At 52.4% G+C, this 18,500-nt stretch overlaps 1 protein-coding gene across 11 annotated transcripts in view; it reads left to right on the top strand.

Moving 5' to 3' along the window:
- ARHGEF9 (Cdc42 guanine nucleotide exchange factor 9) overlaps positions 1-18,500 on the top strand; it is a 197,742-nt gene that overhangs the window by 74,279 nt on the left and 104,963 nt on the right. For 2 of the 11 annotated variants that reach the window (XM_032124168.1, XM_032124164.1), the window contains exon 1: positions 14,510-15,256. The exons of 5 other annotated variants lie outside the window; for them this stretch is intronic. Coding sequence is in view for 3 of the 6 variants with exons in the window: in XM_032124165.1 (XP_031980056.1) it covers positions 1,355-1,384 (30 nt within the window). In the remaining 3 variants the exon portion in view is untranslated. Of the gene's footprint in view, positions 1-1,270; positions 1,395-14,509; positions 15,268-18,500 lie in introns of those variants that run through there. 4 more of the 11 variants (XM_032124169.1, XM_032124165.1, XM_032124166.1 and 1 more) reach the window with 4 other exon arrangements.

Here is an 18,500-nt window from a genome sequence, read left to right as displayed (position 1 = left end):
AGCGGGAGATCCAAATGCCCTTCTGCCCTTGAGGTGTGGAGAAAAAACCCATGCAAACACAACCCTAAATCCTGCAGCTGTAACTGAGGAGATTGTAGCATCTCCACAGATTTTACAGCATGTCCTGTGCATGGATCCAGCATGTCCAGTGTCCCCAGTGTCCTGCCTGTGCCCAGAGCACGTTGCCAGCCGCTTCCCACGTTGTCTCCACAATTTGTACCTGCCCTCTCCTGTCCCTGAAGCCGGCTGCAGGCTCAGCTGCCAAAGAGGGGATTTTGGGAATATTGGTGGGGCATTTTCCTGTACTCAGGGGTGTGTCAGTCCTGCTCCGGGCTGCCCCTTCCTGTGGGCACCGAGCCCTGGGATGGCGGCAGGGGCTGCGGTGGCATCACCGGCGCCGTGAGCGGCCTTGGCCAACTGCTGCCAGCCCCATGTCCTGTCCCTACGATGGGGAGAACCATGTCGACGTGCGTGTCCCAGCTGGAGGATCCGGGAGGATTCAGCCCTGTTTCCAGTTGGCTCTACGCATCCCATATGCTGCCGCCGCCTCTTCTCACCAGCGCCAGACACCGCGATCTCCTCTCCCTCGACGTGGTGGGTGGCCGGATCGATGAGGAACGCTTAATGAGTGTATTTGCTTTCTTAACTATGCAGCGAGGCTCTCGTTTCCTTGCTGTGGCCAGAAAGTGGGGAAAAGCGAGGGGAGCGAGCAGGGGATGAACACCCGGAGTGGGGAGCAGGGTGCAGGGGGAGGATCACCCCGGGCAGGTGCAGCGCTTGGCTGGGCTGGGAGCTTTGCTTTCAGTGGGAAGGGGACTCATCCTTCATGTGGAGAGCAGAATGAGAACCTGCTGCCCTCTGAACGTCAGCAGAATCCCCAGCCCCTTGCTGAGCGTGGAGCATGTGCTGGCTCTGCAGATCTGGCGTCCTGCAGCGCTGGGGGCGAGGGTGACCGGCCACCGGCAGGAGGGCAGAGGGTGCCCGGGGTGCTGGGCGCCTGCGAGGACCCTCCCCAAGTTCGCATCGGTCTCCCCTCCTTCCCCTCCCTTCCACTCCCCTCCCCTTCTGCAGAGTTTCAAAGCACGGCAGGGAAAAAAATAAAAAGGACATCCCCCTCCCCTCAAATCCCTCGGTCCGTGACTGAAATAAATAAGCACAATCCCAGGTAGTGAGGAGGCTGCTAATAACGTGCTCCTGACAGGCACGGGATTGCCGGGCTGAGGGATGGCTGACTGAAAGCTCCAGGCTAGGGTGGGGGTGGGGGGGCTTCTTTTTTTTCCTGCCAGCTCTCGCCAGGCAGTAGGGATTTTTTTTTCTTCCCCTCCCTGATAATAAGGACATCATCAGAAGCAAGATGCAGTGGCTAAGGGATGGAACAGGAATGGTGAGTTCAGGTAGCTATGTCTTTCTCTTTTCCTCTTATTGCAGTACTTTGACAGGGAAATGAACCTCCGTCCTATCTCCTGACTCCTCCTTTACTCCCTGTCCTTGAAACCATTGATCACTCTGTAGCCATTTTATAGACTCCGCATTCCCAAACTGCTGAGCAAAAGAAGAAATTAAAAGAAAGGAAGGAGGGTGGGCATGCCTCGGGGCGTGGGAGGGAGCGGCGCTCGGCTGGGCTGGGGAGGGGGTTTCCGTAGGGCGAGCCGGTGGGTTCGGGGTGGGGGGAAGCAGAGGGTTCTCCCGGTTCCCGCATGTGTGGGGTGTGCGGTGCGAGAGCACTGGCGGAGAGGAGTGCCGGCACAGGGCTGGGTGCTGGCCGGGGCAGCCGGGACCTGTCAGATCTGCCCCTCTGCCGGATGATGAGTTGCGGTGCGGGGGGAGCCCAGTGCGCTGCCGAGCCCGAGCGTCCCTGCCGCGCCTGCAGCAGCCTGGCAGACACTCCTCCGGCGTGGGGAGGCTTCGGCAGAGCCGGCTCGACACTGACAGCTCCCCCAAACCACATCCTGCCGCCGTGCAGCTGCCTGGCCGAGCCGGCTCGGAGGGCTGCGTGTGCCGGGGGAAGCGGGGAAGTTCCCCCCGCTCAGCAGGGCCCCTCCGTCTCATTCAGAAACTTCCCCGGGAAGCGCTGCGGTTGTTCCTGAGATCCTCCTCCTCCTCTTCCCCAGCTCGCCCCCCTTGCACAGCTCGCCTTTGCAATGGCATTTCTCCCCCACCCCGGCTCCGTGCGGGGCTGGGCTTTGCAGGTGTTTTTGGATTTGCCCTTCCCTGGGCGTTCTCCGTCCTGCGGGAGGCTCGGGCATCCCTGCGGGCTGGTCCCGGGCCCGGAGCCGCTCGGGCCGAGCTGGCGTCACCCGGCTCAGCCCCCGCGTTCCGGCTCCGGGGGCACCGGCAGATGCTGCTGCCAGCGGGGAGGCTTTGGGAGGGATCGCTGCCCGTTCTCCCCGTGCAGCCCCTCTGCCCTCCATCCCCTCTCAGATCCTCACACAAACGGGGGCTGGGGGGGGGGTTTGTGCTCCCGAAAGGCTCGGGCGGTGCTGCGATGTGGGATGTAGGCAGCAGCCTGCAGCACCCAGCACGTTTGTTTAGGGTCCTGTTTAAGGCTTGTCTGCCACCCAGCAGCACTTCGGGGGCTTTGCTGCCGCCTCCCACCCTCGGAGCATCCGGAGGGATGGGATTTCTTCCTCTGTTCCCCTTGTCCCGCACTTTGCCCCTCTCCGCCCGTGTCTAAGCAACGCCGATTCCCAGTGGTGCTGGGAAGCCGGAGGTGGCTCCTGCCTCCTTTCCCCTCTTCTCCCAGGTGACTGCTGAGCTCCGGTGGGGAGGGGCTGGGGATGGTGCAGGACAAAGTGCTTTTCTAATTGACACAGCACAAGACTGACACTTTCTTGCCCTCTCCTCTTCCCAGATTCCTTCCTTGCTGCCGGCAGTAAGGGAGACTGTGTTACTCTGTTCTCGTTAGCGTAATCTTCGCTTTCTCTTCGAGAGAAATCATAGTGCTTGCTGTAGTAGTGAATAGCCTGTAATATAATTTTTGGGGGAAAGTAAAGCTCCAGTGGTTGATTTTAAAGCAGGTTCTACCCAGGAATTTCCAAATGTTGCTCCTCCTAACAAGGGAAAAATAAAGGAGAGAGCTGTGGTTTCTGTATTTTATACAGCAGCTCAACAGCCTCAGCAGTGTTTGGATACTCCACGTATCTCCGGATAGCTGAAAATAAAAAATGATTTCACACCAGCAAAGTAAAACTGAACCAAGTATGATAAAACCAGCAGAGATGTTTGCAGTCCCTGGTGGGTGAGGAGCCTGGTTCCCTGGGGATGGGTGGCTGTGGCCTGAGGATTCAGGGGCTCCTGCCCTTGGAGCACAGGGATACTGGGAGTGCCTAAAGCCGATGCTTGGTCCCTACAAATTCTGCTCCTTTAGCAAGACAAGATGTGTTGGTCCAGATGTCCTGGCCAAGTGCCAGCGTGGATAGCAATGTTGCCTCCAATGCAGATTTTCCTTGCTGTCCCCACTGGTAAGTTATTTGAAATTTTAGTACTTCAGATGTTGATCATTTAGTGGGCTGTGCTAAACAAGTGAGTTATTCCACACCAGGAGTAGCTGCATTTCAGCAGCTCGGTGGGAATATTATTATCTCAGTCTGCTGGCTAAAATATACTATGGAACTACCAAACAGCTCTGTTTGCTCCTGAGTGAAGGTTGGCTGCTCTGTTCACACAGCCTCCCGTGCCGTGCAGAACCTCAGTCTTTCACCCAGAGCATCACTGGACCCATTTCCATGGGCACTGAGTCTCTATTATGGTTTTTCAGCTGTATTTTTTACTCCAGCATTATTTTCTGTGTGTCTGCTAAAGACCAGCAATACACATTTATTCTGGCAGCATCCCTGGACTTCGTTCAGCTCAGGCACATTGGTCAAAACCTGGATTTTAGCCTGATTTTTCCCAAGTTCTGCACAACACTGATTTATTCAAAATGCTGCTTTCTGTTGTTCTCAGCTTGGGTTCGAGACTCAGATCTGCTCCTTTTCAGAGTTACTCATCTTTAAGAAGCATGTCACTAATACTTTACAAGTGATGATACCTTTTGTTCTCGTGGCAGGTGGCTCTTTATTTCCAAATCAGCCCCTAAACCCAAGCTATTATTCCATAGTGTTAAGCTGTCGGAGCTTCTTTTCTCCCTCCTTTGCATGTGCTGCTTCCCATTTTTTTTAAACAATTAATCTTTTGCCAATTATGCTGGCAACCCACGGGGGTGTTTTCCATGCTTCATTGGTACCACGTTGCTAAACTCTCTAGTATCTGTTCCTAACCTAGAGAAATCCAAGGGATTGTCATTGGTAGTGATGAGAATCAGTCTGCACATCCGAGCAGTGTGTGAGTACAATGATTATTTGGTTTGGCATTCTTCAGAGGGTATTGATCCAGCATGGTAATCAGATGAGTTGGATTAATTCAGGACAAAACACAGCCTCTTCTGGAACAGTTTTTTATCTGACAAGGGCGGAGTTTTTTCCCAAATCTTTGTATTACCAGTAACACAAGTGTGAGTCTTCCACAGTATTTCCTCCCATGGGGTCTCCTTTTGGGTTTAATGTTGTGCCTGTGGCAGTCCAGGTGAGTGCAGCCATCACCTTCAATGACACAGTCCCAGTCTTTTTGCTTTTACAGTCTTCTTTCTTTTACAGCCATAAATAGTCATATTTTTACACTGCCTGTTGTTCTAGTATTTAAAATCAAGCTGCTGTTGATATTTTCCATTTCTCTCCCAGACAAAAAGTAAGCTCTTGTAAATCATCACAACTTAAAATATGGTGAAAAGGAAATTCAGTGAGTCAAAGGGCCAAATGCTGCAAGTGGTGGAGATGTCCCTAGTGGGGCAGGTCAGCAGCCAGGGACTTGCTTACGTTTTTCCTCACTGATTCTTCCCCACTTGTCAGTCTGCAAATCACAGGATATTGGAAATACAAAGTACTCTTTGCACTCCGTAATCCAAAAAACCTCAACGTGAAGTCTGGAAAAGAGAAGTGGAAAGAAGCAGTTTGGGTTTGACTTTCATTTTTGAAAGCTGGGATACTCAAATGCAGCTGGTGGAGAGAAGCCAGGGCAGGATGGAAAGAGGAGCTTGTGGTATCCAGGCATTAGGGAAAAATGGGACTGAAGAGCCCCAGAGCAGTTTTCCTGCTCTGATCAAAGGGAGCAGGGAGCGCTGGCTGCTGCTGGAGCTCCTCCCAGGGAAGCTCCCGGGAAGCTGTGGGTGTCCTGCAGAGGATGCTGCCCAGTCTCCGTGCCCTGTGGCTTCAGCAGGGAGGGCTTTTCCACGGGAGAGTGCAAAGTTTGGAAGTTTGCTCCTGTTCATCCCGGGGTCTCCTGTCACTGGAGGTTGATGCTTGGCTTGCCTGAGCTCTGCATGCCCCGGAGAATTCGGGGTGTGCTGCGGTGCCAGGGAGCCCCCAAAGCCCAAAGTCCCTCCCACCAAATCCATTTCCTTGTGGGGTTTTTTCTTACATAGCTGCTATTCAGTTTTCCATTTCTCTCCCACTTTGGGACTGCTTTAATCTTTCAGTTACAGCCTCCTACGAGTGCTGCTATGCCAAATGTCCGGGTTAAGGAAGAGTTGGTGTTGTGGTAAATAAAAACGTTGGGATAAATCCCTGCTCCTTGTGTCAGTCCCAGGAGGGGCTGGGAGGAGGCCTGGCTCCATTTCCATGGCTCTGGCCCCAGTTCCCACCTGCTGGGTAAGGGACACGCCGATAACTCCTGTGTCTCCTGAGATATATCAGGGATGTCTGGAAAACCCTGGGAGAGCGGTGCTGGGAGGGTGCCATAGGCATGGGAAGCAGGATTTCGTGGAGCTCTGAGCAGGCTGTTCTTGCTGGGAAACCACACACCCCATGTGGTCACCACGTCCATCTGTCCCTCCTGCCCAGGGTTTCAGTGTTTGAGCACCACAGGCTTTGCAAACCACAACATTTTTTTAACTGCTGAGAACCTGATTTCCTTGTAACTCATCAAAGGGTTTTTCTTTTTTTAAACACTTCTTGAAAAATCTCTGAAATGCTTCAAGCTGACATCTTAATGTATTTATGACATTAGCTGCTTCTGCTCTGGAATGGTTGCTCTGAATCTCTTTGAGCCTGGCTGTTATTTTGAACATGACTAATTCCCTGAGTGACTAAGCTCTTAGATAATAGGAAAAATTCATCAAGTTATCTCGGTCTCCAATAGTTTCTATTGTTATGAAAAGACGACTTAGGGGAAAAAAAAATAAATAAAGATGCTTATTATGTAATGTGGGCAGGGAGAGGAAAGATGAGCCTTGGTAGGGACTGGCCAGAGTGCCATATGTGGGAAAGGCAGGAGTGCCTTATCCAGGAGCCAGGTTCAGCCTGTGAAATCTCCAGCTTAGGCTGGATGAGAAATAAGGAGTTCCTTGTCCGGAGCTCTGGTGGCTCCTGCTGAAGCCAAGGAGTTGTGCTCTTGTACAGAAGTGTGTTCAGAGGGGATCCCAACACCTTCCTCCCCATTCTGCCACACTGCAGAGTTCCTTGGATGTGACCCAGGATAATGCTGGGCATGCACCACACCTTCTGTGCGTGGCTGTTTCAGGTAGCACCTGGAGCACTCACAGCTCCTGCAGTGCCGTGTTCTGGGAAGCACAGCAAACCTCAGCTCCATCCCATTGCATTTTCACATTGGTGCTGCTGATCAGCAATGCTGAACTGCCAACTGTGCTGCTTGGAGCAGCCAGCACAGCACCAGGTGCCTTCCTGCGCCCCTGTGTGCAGCCGTGTCCCACGGCAGGTGGGATTGTCCCTGTGATCCCACACAGCCAGAGTCCCCCTTGGTACAGCCGGGGTCCCCTTGGTACAGCCGGGGTCCCTTTGGTACAGCTGGGTTCCCCTTGGTACAGCCGGGGTCCCCTTGGCACAGCCAGAGTCCCCTTGGTACAGCCGGGGTCCCTTTGGTACAGCCGGGGTCCCTTTGGTACAGCCAGAGTCCCCCTTGGTACAGCTGGGGTCCCCTTGGCACAGCCAGAGTCCCCTTGGCACAGCCAGAGTCCCCTTGGTACAGCCGGGGTCCCCTTGGCACAGCCAGAGTCTCCTTTGGTACAGCCGGGGTCCCCTTTGGTACAGCCAGAGTCCCCTTGGTACAGCCGGGGTCCCTTTGGTACAGCCAGGGTCCCTTTGGTACAGCCAGAGTCCCCTTTGGTACAGCCAGAGTCCCCTTTGGTACAGCCGGGGTCCCCTTTGGTACAGCCAGAGTCCCCTTGGTACAGCCAGAGTCCCCTTTGGTACAGCCGGGGTCCCCTTTGGTACAGCCAGAGTCCCCTTGGTACAGCCGGGGTCCCCTTGGTACAGCCAGAGTCCCCTTGGTACAGCCGGGGTCCCCTTGGCACAGCCAGAGTCCCCTTGGTACAGCCGGGGTCCCCCTTGGTACAGCCGGGGTCCCCTTGGTACAGCCGGGGTCCCCTTGGCACAGCCAGAGTCCCCCTGGTACAGCCAGAGTCCCCTTGGTACAGCCGGGGTCCCCTTGGTACAGCCAGAGTCCCCTTGGTACAGCCGGGGTCCCCCTTGGTACAGCCGGGGTCCCCTTGGTACAGCCAGAGTCCCCCTTGGTACAGCCGGGGTCCCCTTGGCACAGCCAGAGTCCCCCTGGTACAGCCGGGGTCCCCCTTGGTACAGCCGGGGTCCCCTTGGCACAGCCGGGGTCCCCTTGGCTGTCACACATTGTCACGAGCTGCAGGAGGGCACTGCAAGGAATCCCACTGAGCTGGGAGAGGGAATGGAGCCTACTGGCATTCACCTGCCTCACTTGGAGAAAGAGGAAAAAAAAGTAGAAAAAGGCTATAAACTTCTTTTTTCATGCTGATACTGCTGATAAAAATGAGTGCTCTATGTTCTGTTCATCCACCTACTGCTATCCATCTGGAATTCCTACTTCATTAGGTTGGCTTGCACCGTTTTCTTCATTAGAAGAGTGTCAGATTCAATCGGCTGTTCCCTCTCCTTTTTTTTGGGAGGCAGGAAGAGGGGGAGAAAATTATTTATATGAAACACATCCAATTCTCCGGGTTAATTTGTGTGAAGAACACGAGACCCACGGGTCAGCTTCTTAATGAGATGGTTTTTCCTTTTCTCAGTGTCTTGACAAGGAGAAGCCCAGGGAAGCCGGAGCCAAGTGTCGCAGGAGGGGGGTGAGGAGGCTGCAGGGAGCTCTGGGCGATTGTTTTCCGTCCTCATTCCCTTGCAGGAAGCAGGGCTGGGGCTCCTGCTCCCCTCTGCCACAGCTGTGCCACCAAGGCAGGGGACCGCGCCTGGCTCAGCCTGCCTGGTGTGGGTAATTCCAGACTGCCCTCAGAGTAAGCTCAGGCTGGCAGAGCAGCAGGAAAGAATCGGATAACAAGTCCCAAGGACTGCACAGCATCAGGATTTCAAATCCACGAGCCTTTGTGTTTCCCTGGAGTGCTGGGACAGGGCCTGGCTCTGCCTTGCCCATCTGGCAATAACATTTTCAGGGAATCATCCTCGTGCTCCTGAAGCCGCCCCTTGTGCACGGCCAGGCACTAAAGGCACAAAGCCGAGCCCAAACTTCCCCTCTGCTTTTCCCTGTGCGGTTTCTGACGTTGCTGGTTGGTGGGTGCATCGTGGATCGTGCTGTTCCCATTCTTCCCAGCACCTTGTGCTGCTCATTGCTGGACCTCCGTGGGCTCGGGCAGAGGGAAAGACTCTGTTAGGTTTGCTTTTTTACTGCGTAGGAATTGTCAGGCGTTGGATTTCAGAGGACCCTCCTTGTTGTGGCAGAGCTAAAATGCACGCTTTGATTTTCATGCCGAAGAGTTTCCCCGTGCCCGGGCAGCTGAATTTCTCAGGGACTCCACTGGGGACACTGACCCTGAATTCAGAAGGGTCTTGTTTTACTTTCTAGCAGGTGATAATCTTTTTTCCACTCACCACTTTGTCCAGACCTGTGCTGATGTGAAGATTCTGCAGTTTAATGTCAGAGTGCCTGCAGGGAGCACTTGTCTTCCCCCAGGGAAGGGACTTGGCTTGGATTTTTCTGCAGTTTGGGCTTTGCTTTCTTTACTTTTTTCCAGGCTCAACAGTGAGCCCAGAAGCTGAGAAATAAAATTAAGGAGTAAAGGTTCTCTGTGTTCCTTTTGGCCAGGGGTTGGGGTTTTTTTTCAGACGGGAAGAGCTTACATAAGGTCGAAGTGAGCATCTGAATTGGATGGGTCCTTCTAAACAGAACTTTCTTGGCCCCTGAAGTCTTTCTCTGTGACCAGGGTAATTGGTGTTACCACATCTGATTTCTGTGGGTTTGAGCGGGGGTTTATTTTCTTTTTCAACACTGGGAATCTGAAGATGCTTCTCGAGTGCAGGCTGGAGTGTGGAGCAGATGCAAGGAGAGCAGAAAGCTCTCGCAACACGATTGCCAGGGGCAGGAGGTTTTAGTCTGTCTTAATGCTTTAAGTTCATGTTAACTTAAAAATAGAAGGTTTGTTGTTCTCACTGCAGTCCAGGGGAGCACAATGGGCTCGATGCCCCCAGATAGGCTCTCTGTGCCATTTCAGCATAGTCTGAGCAGCGTTACAGGAGCTGAGACACCGATTCCATCGGGACATCACAGCTGTGGCTCAGCTTCCCATCTTCTGGTGAAATTCTTGCGGGGTTTTTTTTCATGGAATACTTGGAGCAGTGACCTGGGGATGCTCAGGTCCTTCCCCACGGCCTCTGAGCTTTGTGTGACACTCTTGCCCAGGTGGTCGTGAGGGTGCAGCTGAACTCAACCTCCAGCAGTGCCCTGTGTGCTCTAAACATTGCAAAGTGGGCTTAGAAACTTAATTTCTTCTATTTGCAGCACTCCCAGCCTTGCCACAAGGGCATCTTGCTTCATGTGGTCCTTCCCTGCTCTCTCCCACATCCTCCTTCTCTCCCAATTCACTGCTTTGCTGGCTCTCAACTTCTGCAGTCCTTTAGAAAGAGGAAATCACTGGAAAAAAGTCCCAAGTTCATGTGGACAGTGAGGAAGCTTTCCATTTGAGGGATGGAGTGGACAGGCAAGGAACTGTGGGTGACTGGAAAGTTAATTTTTCACAGCCAAAATCAGGCCCAAGTCCCAAGTCTCTACAAGCATTCCTCCATTTTGCAGTTGGGATAAGGAATTTTAGGTATTTGGGGATTTTTAAAGCTTCCCATGAAGCCATTCCGTAAACATACAAGATTCTGGAGATTCTTGAGGAAAAATCTGCCCTTTACAGCAGCTCTGCAGCTCGTAGGCTGGTGCCTCCCATCTGGCCCAGGATGGGGAAGAGGCCTCTGTCAGACATTCTGTGAAGAGAAAGGAAAAAGAGGCAACTCCCAGCTTAAGGAAATCCTCCTTTTTGGAAACAGCAAATCATAATCTCACTGGCCTTTAATCTCTGAAACCCTGAGCTTAATTCCTGCCTAGATTTAGGAAAAAAAAAAATATAATGGTTTTCTTATAATCTCTGATGGAGTCCATAAGTCACCCCCCACGTCACAGCAGCGGCCGTGAGCGCCCAGCGCGGGAGACTGGGAGTGGAGGAGCAGGTGCCCACACATCCCTGGGTACCAGGGCTGCCTGTTCCTTTTTGGGGGCAGTATTAATTCAACTGGAAGGTTTAAACTTCCCTGACAGTGCCATAAAGGTCTGGGGTGGGGCTTGCACTGCAAGAGGGAAACAAAGGAGCCGAAGCAGTTTGGGACTGACAGTCACCGGCAGTGTTTTCCCCTTGGCCATGGATTTCATCCATCCAGACCAACTGTATTCCTGCTCAGAATCACGAACCACACTGACTTGTGTGAAATGTTCCCAAATTCACCCAGAGCCTTATCTCCTTTGGCCAAAGCTTAGCAGATTCGGGGTCCTGTCACATCCCAGAGCTCTGCCACACCGCTTCCTACAGCGGCATGGCTGAAATTCTCTGCGTCTGCACTGAGGTTAAGAGTTTAGTGGCTCATTTTCCCAGTTAATAGAAGGTGGAGCTGATGTGTTGGGAAAACAGGGATCCCTTTGCCTGTCCAAGGGTGGAGGTTGTTACTCTGCACAGGGATCTACAGCAGGACAGGGAACTGGAGCTGGCTCCGTGTACGGCCACGCGCCCCTGGAGTGCCCTGGCACCTCGTGTGGGGCCGTGGGCCTGTCCTTGCGAGGGGAATCCGGGACCTGTAGGCATTCCAGTTCCAAATCCTGAGCTGCGTTTGTTGAGCTGCAAGGAGAGGGATGTGCTAATTACTGGAGACATCCATTGGAGGGAGACGTGGTCACAAGGCTGAGCCCGGCGTGTTCCGCACGGGAGGATTTGGCACCATCCGTTTCCTAGGCTTGCTCCAAAATTGCTGTATTGTAATTAATGTCAGTGTAGGGCCCCTCTGTTGGTTATTTGGGTGTCCGGAATTCCCCATCCCACACGTGTCCATGAGATCGATGGAGATACAGAGCTGGATGGGTGTGATGGGAGCCCTGGCTCCTTCCCTGCTTGCTGTCCCTCCGCAGAGGTGCTGAAATTCCAATCTCCCTTCTCAGCCAGCACAAGCCCTCGCTGATCCTGCATCACAAACCGCGCTCCCCAGAGCTCCTCTCGTGTCAGGGCATGTTCTGTGCGGGACGTGGTGTTTTATGTAATGGGTACAAATCTTCTTTTCCCCTTCCTCGTTTCGCTCTGTACAGAACGTTAGACCAAACTTCCCAGAAAGCATTCCGTGAAGTTAAACTTCACCGTGGTTTTACATAAACCCCAGCTGTGTAGGCGTGCTTTATCAGAAAGGCTTCTAAGAGAAGGTACCGTCCATTTTCGTAGTAAAATTAACATTTAGTGCACGCAGAAGGCAAGGGGCATTACATAAAGCAGCAAGTACTGTTGGGAATACTGTGGATATCATTTAAATAGAAGCTTCTCTGCAGTGAATCTGTGCTGCTGTTACACACACAGCCTCCTCTGGACCCCAAACCGACGTGAGGCACCCGGTGCTTTCCTGCCTGATCTTTTAGGGGCTGTTTGCTCTGAGAGAGACCTGGCGAAGGGGATGCTGCGGCTGAGCTTCCCGCGATGCAGCATCCCCCGGGATGGAGCATCCCCCGGGCTCCCCAGGGAATGGGGCACAGCAGAGGGGTCCCCACATCCTCCCGTGGCTCCTGACACCCCCGTGGTGGGGGTTTTGGGGACCCTCGCCCGCAGCCGGCAGCCCAGGAGGGGCCGGCTCTGTGGCTGTGGTTACGATCCGTGCCCTCCCCTGCGCTCTGAGTGGCTCGGCTCTTGCAGAATGCCAGCCCCAGCCCTGCCAGGCTCGGTGCTGGCAATGAAAGCCTCCCGCTCGGCTCCGGAAGTAGCCAGTGAGCATGTGTGATGTGTGCACCTTTGTTCTGGAGGTTTCCCAGCCCTCTGCTGCTCGCCCTGCCCTGCTTTTGCTCCCCTGTCTCTGTGCAGGGCTCAGGGGAGGCTGCCTTGAAACCTCGCTGGCATTTCCCAGTCTGGGCATGGAGAGGAGACGGAGCCAGGGATGGGCCGTGCCTGCTGAGGGTCCCCAGGCCCTGGGGGTGTGTGGACCAGCAAAACATCTCCACTGGGCTTCCTCTAACACCTCCTCTGGGCTCCACACCCAGGCTCCCTCTGTGCTCACTGCAGTTTAGAGGAAAAGATAAACTGGCCATAAAGTCCCTCTAAATTCAAGCTGGTTGTGTGTTTTGGGGAAGTCGTCATTGCTTCTGAGACTGAAACTGGAATTTCCTGGCTGTTTTTGTAAGTTCAGGTTTATGTTTTGGAAAATTGCCTGTGCTGTTTTGGGAAAGGACGGTAGCAATAATAATAAATATTCCACATCTATTATGTGTTGGAACTAAACGATCTCCAAGGTCCCTTCCAACCTGAATCATTCTATGTTTGCTATTCTGATCAGTCTAAAATTACATCAGATAGACTGGCTATCCTAAAAATGGATCCTTGGTAGAAAATGCAGGTTTGGAAGCTGGGGATGAGGCAGATCTGTCGCCTGGATACAGCCTGGCATCTGTGCTACCGGGGCAGCCTGGGGCAGCTTTACAGCAGCTTCTTGTGAATACACAGTGAAAAAAGGGCTTTTCACTGTCCTCCTGAATGAGAAGCTCCCTGCCTGGACAGAGCAGGGGCCTCAGATGCTGGAGAGAGCCTCTGGCTGGCACTTATCACCCAAAATAAACCATCTAAGCAGCCCAAACTGTTCTTGTTTCTAAAGCTGCTTGACACAACCCACCCTCTGCGTGTACAAACACATCCCAGCCCACACGTGCTCCAGAGCTGGTCAGAAATGAGCAGGATGGCGCTGGCTGAGTGTTGGTCTGGCACAAACCAGTGGGTCCGAGTGGAGGCCACCAAGGGAGACCCCGTGGACATCCAGGCCTGACACGGTCTCTCCTTTGATGGTGTTTGGGGTGGATACAGGACCCTCCTGTTTTTGAGGGAGCCCTCTGGCAAAAGAAAAAAAATTAAAATAAGCCTTGCATTAAACAGCTGGGTTAGTGTTTGTGTAACCCCCTGCCCCTTGCCCAAATGCTGGTGCACTGGAAGGACGCTGCTGGCAGGACAGGCTGCCCCTTGCTGGTGAGGTTAAAACATGAAGCTGGCCAGGTTTAGACGTGAAAGTCCTCCCCAGCTCTCACCGTTTGCTGCAGGAGAACAGCCGAGGTGCTTGTTTGGTGCCTGCTGGCCTCGTGTCTGTGCGGGAGCGTTCGGAGGCGCAGGTTTCCTGGAAGGTGCCGTGCTCAGCCCCCGGATGCACATTTTAGTGCATTATGCATATGCATTGGCAGCATTTCTATATTTGTCTTTGTCTGGAAAACCATTTGCTTTTTCCAGCTGAGTGTATGTGGTTTGTGTGTGTCGTGATGCCTCTCTGAGGTAACTGCTGGTTCTGGGATCTGAGATTGAGGTTTGGGATAGCGCCTGGCACCTGGGCCATAAACCCCGAGCGTGTGTGTGGTTTTAATGTAGGAATGAGCATTTCTGGCTGCTGCAGAAGGAATAAAGGCACTCCATCTGTCCTGCCCCCCCTTTTATAGATGTCTGTCTGTAGACTCAGAATTCAGTTTAACTCTTAGATGGAGACAGCCAGTGCAGCGCTGAGGGGAGAGAGAGGTTATAGGATTTGTGATGGCAGGATGTTTGTACAGAGCTAAAACGTGACCCCCCCCTCCCCAATTCCCACATTTCAGGCTCACAGCGAATTTCCAGGTTACCACGACTTGCCTTTTTGTTATTTTGGCTGCTTCGCTCCTGCTCCCCTCCCTGCTCCGAGCGGGCTCCCAGCAGCACCGGCTCCCGGGACTCCTGTTTTCCAGGGCAGCCGCATCCCGGGGCGGTGCGGAGCGGGATCTGCGCTGCTGGGAGCGCTGGGAGCCGCCTCGGGAGCCGCCTCGGAGCCGCCGGGCTCGGAGCAGCGGAGCCGCCTCGGGAGCGCGGGCAGAGCCGCGGCTGCGTGCGCTCGCTGTCACGGCGGGCGGAAGCCTCGCGTATTTATGGAGCCAGCGCTTCCTTCTGCGTTTGAGTGACAGCCAGGATGCCGTCGCTGCCTGGTCACTGGAGCTGATTAGTATGCGCCAGGGTCCGCCTCGCTCCGAGGGATGCAGCCGCAGCAGCTTGCAGAGCTGTCACACTCACACGGGCTCCGTATCTGCACTGGCTTGACGAATTAAAAAGCGAGCCAGCCAGCGAGAGAGAGACCGGGAAAGAGAGGGGGGACGAGACAGAGAGAGAAGCTTGCAGACAGCGCTCGCTCTTTTCCTAAAGGAAGGATTTTGCATCCCGAGTGCTCACTGGTTGTGATGATGCTTCACTTAGCGGGCTCAGAATGAGCTAGAGACAGCAGATAGGGGAGAAACTAAAGGCAGAGCACAAAGCATTACGAACCAGCCCAAAACCAGGAACAGTTTTCTCCTCTATTCTAGCATGGTGGATGTATGGACAGTCTTACAGAGCAGAGGTTGACTTCTCCAAATCTGCCAGCCCCACACCTCGAACACTACAGTGTTCTGCATTGCACCATGACCTTGGATGTTCAAACGGTGGTCGTTTTTGCAGTGATTGTGGTGCTATTGCTTGTGAATGTCATACTCATGTTCTTCCTGGGCACTCGTTAAATGGATTTTTTCTCCTGAGCTGTTGGGGGCTACTACTACCACTAGCAATTCAACAAGAGAGCACGAGCGGGAGAGAGAGAGAGAGAGAAAGGCGAGAGAGAGAGAGAAAGAGAGAGAGAGATTTCTTACTGAGGGGGGAAACGCGTTGAGCTTCAACATGGCCTCGCTGTGATATGTATGACGTTGGTATTATTATCTCTCCCTAAATCTTTTGTCATGTCTTGTCTTTTAAGTATGCCTGTAAGTGTAGTTGCTTTTGCCGGGGTTTTAAATGTGATAAATAATAACAGTGATCCGGTCCTCCGTGGTGCTGTGCTGGCAAGATAGAGCTGTGCTTCTTTAGGCAGCAGCAGAGTGAAAATGATCTGTCTGTGGTGAGCACTGGCTGTGTTGTTTTGCTTTCCTTTGAAATAGAGGCTCAAGTTAATAATAAGTGATTTTGTGTGCAATTTCTAGCAAGCAGTTAATGTGCAATGTCTGTGAGAGTAACCATGCAGGTGCCAGGTGAGAGATGCTGGTGTGTGCAATGGAATTGAGCTATGGACATTTTTAAGGGGTGGGGGTGTGTGTGTGTTTAAGAAATCCTATTAAAGGATTAAATCTTGGCTAAAATAACATTCAGCCACAAAAAAAAAAAAAAAAGAAAAAGAAAAAGAGAAATTCTACTTACTGTTTTTATCTGTGTTGCCTTGATGATCTGATTTGATTTCTTAATATTCAGCCCCAAACCTTCCAAATTCTATGTCCACAGTGATGTAACCCAGCTCCTTTTTTTAGAGATGTGAGAGGGACCGAAACATAACCTGCTGGGTTTTTATTCTGGTTGTGCGTGGTTTCTGTCTCTGCAAATTGGGGAGGAAAGATCAAAGGGAAAAAGGGCAATGCAAGCTTTGTTTTTCTTTGCTAAAGCAACAGATACGGAGGGGTTGGGTTTTGCTTTGATTTTCTAGAAATCTGATTTTGGCTTTCTTTTCTTTCTCTCGTGTGTGTGTGTGTATATCAAATTTTGGGGAATGTATCTAAGAAAAATCTTTGCCCACCTCAAGGATAACGAGCTTTTGAGATGGGTTGCTTGGCGTGACTTTATTTACATTGATTTTCTGGAAAATGAAGTGCTAAGTTGTGTATTATGGGCTTGCTGGAAAGGTGTCCAGTAGTTAGAGGTGTTTCTAGCCCAAAATTGCAATGTTTACAGCTGGGAAGCAGGGCTGGCTGGGGGCTCCAGTGGCAGCACGAGGAGTTTGGAGAGAATACGAAGGGAATGTCTGGGAAGAGCAATGTCTTTTCCTCTGGAAAATATGTCTCTGTTCTGTGCTTCTGATAGAGGTCTTACGGATTTTTTTTTTTTTTGATATATTCTTTCCCCCTCCAGAAAAATCAGAATTGCTTAAAACAAACAAAGATATCAGTTTGAAAATGTTTTTTGTCTTTGTTGATGGGTCACCAGAATTTTTAGTGCTGTGATAAATTAACTAATTCATGCTAATTCCAGCTGTCTATTATTTATTTGATGTCCTCTTAAAAAAACCAGCCACATAACTGATGTCTAAAGACAAAGCTGGAGGTTCCAGATGGAGACATGGAGTTATTTCCCAGTGAGGATCTGTGCGCTGGGGGTTAAATGCCAAGCTGGGCTCAGAAGCCGATGGCTTTTCGACGGTGGCATGGTTGGAAACGGAGTTAAATCCGGCAAATTTGGTGCTTTCAAAGTGCTTTTAGCTGTAAAGAAAAGAAAAAAGAAATTTTCCCTGAGTGCCAGGGTGGGAACAATCGTCCCCAAAAGTGTTTTGGGGCAGTAGCCCGTTTTAATGGGGAGAAAAGCCAGGAGCCAGGGATGCAAGCCCAGGAAGATGCTCCGGTGCCTGCTGGCTCCGTTTCCCCTCGTCACTTGTAGCTATCTGCAAGAGGTACCTGCTTCACTTCACAGGAGACTGAGTCAATCTTCTTCTCTAAAAAAATCCCAGTAAATAAAATTGCTGCTGAGGATGGTTTGGGTGTTAAACAGCTCAGATTTGCTCTATTTGCCTGTTAGCCATCCTGTGTCAATAGTTTTATAGGTTGCAGAATCTCCGGGCAATGTAATAAATGAGCTGAGATCACCATGGAGAGGGAATCGATCAAACAGCAGCCAAAATCATCCTTTCAGGGGAGCAGCCTTGAGCAGCAAAGGGATTTGGAGGAGAAAGGGTGGAAAAATGAGCAAAAACCCAACCCCAGAACTGACCAGCGAGTTAAAACGGGATGTGGCTGTGCCTGAATGTTTATTTTCTCAGGGCTCTCTGGCACTAAGGTTTACCTTTCAATACGATTTCTACGAGGAATGCCCAGTACCTGACGCGGTTTCCTGGGTGCATTCCTTGATCCAGAGCTTGTACTCCCGGGGAGATATTTGGGAATTGTGTGTGTTCGGTGGTGGATATTCCTGCGGTGCCCCTCTGGTTCCATCCCTGGGGTGGGGTGTGCTGGGGGTGCGTGGGGAGGACGAGGGGTTGTGCACGCTCAGCTGCTGGGAGGGAGCGCCGCGAGCCGAGGTTTTCCCATCACGGAACGTGAATTTCTCGGGAGGATTCATGTGGTTTTATGACAACTTTTTGCCTTTTATCCTCCTGAGGGCTGGTGGAGTTAAAGAAGGAAAGTTAACACGGAGCAATAGGAAAGTTGGCAGCAGCAAACTTTGTTATTGCAGCAGCACCGTTCTTGTTATCTCGGGCTTCCTGTTGGAATTTGGGGGGGGAAGAGAGGAGGAAACGAGAGCCGAAAGAGTGAGCGAGGGCTGGGCTTGCTGCTTGTTTAGTTCGCTTTCTGTTTCCCACCTCAGGCCTCAGTGACCACCTCTTCAGCCCCAGCCCCAGCCCCAGTTTTGTAGTTCGGCAGCTGCGGTTTGGCGTTCCCTGGGCTGCGGGAGCCCCGAGCCCGGCGCATCCCTCCATCCTGCCGAGCTGGTGCAGCGGCTCAGCCCGTGACGAGCACCGGGAGCTTTCTGGGGTGACAGCGCTCCCAGGCCCCACTAGATCCCCATTCCCATAAGTGACTGTGCCTGCAACACTCCGGGTGTCATTTGCACGCTGTGAAATATCCCTGGGATTGGAGCTTTCCTTGTCCTGGAGCTCCGTGGGACCATCCCGGGTCACGTTCGAGTCCCTGGGGGTGCTTCAGCCCTGTGACTCCCTTGGGTTTCTTCACGTTTGTGGGGATGCTCAAACCCAGGGATGAGGCAGAGGGATCGTTCCTTTAAAGGAATCGGAGCGCTGACCCGCTGGAAAATACGGCCCCAAAGAAAAAAAATTACGAATTTGTCTGCAAAAAGCGTACTTGTGATGCATAAAATCTCTTTCAGTGCCTGCTGCTGTGCGTTTGCTGAGGCTGGGTGATGGGAGACCTGCCTTGCTGTTGTCTGCTTAAGCAGGATTCAATGTTAT

Source organism: Corvus moneduloides, chromosome 14, assembly GCF_009650955.1.
Source record: "Corvus moneduloides isolate bCorMon1 chromosome 14, bCorMon1.pri, whole genome shotgun sequence".
In the NCBI taxonomy this organism is placed as follows: domain Eukaryota; kingdom Metazoa; phylum Chordata; class Aves; order Passeriformes; family Corvidae; genus Corvus; species Corvus moneduloides.
The sequence above is the reverse complement of the archived record's forward strand: the minus strand, read 5'-3'. Positions and strand labels throughout refer to the sequence as shown.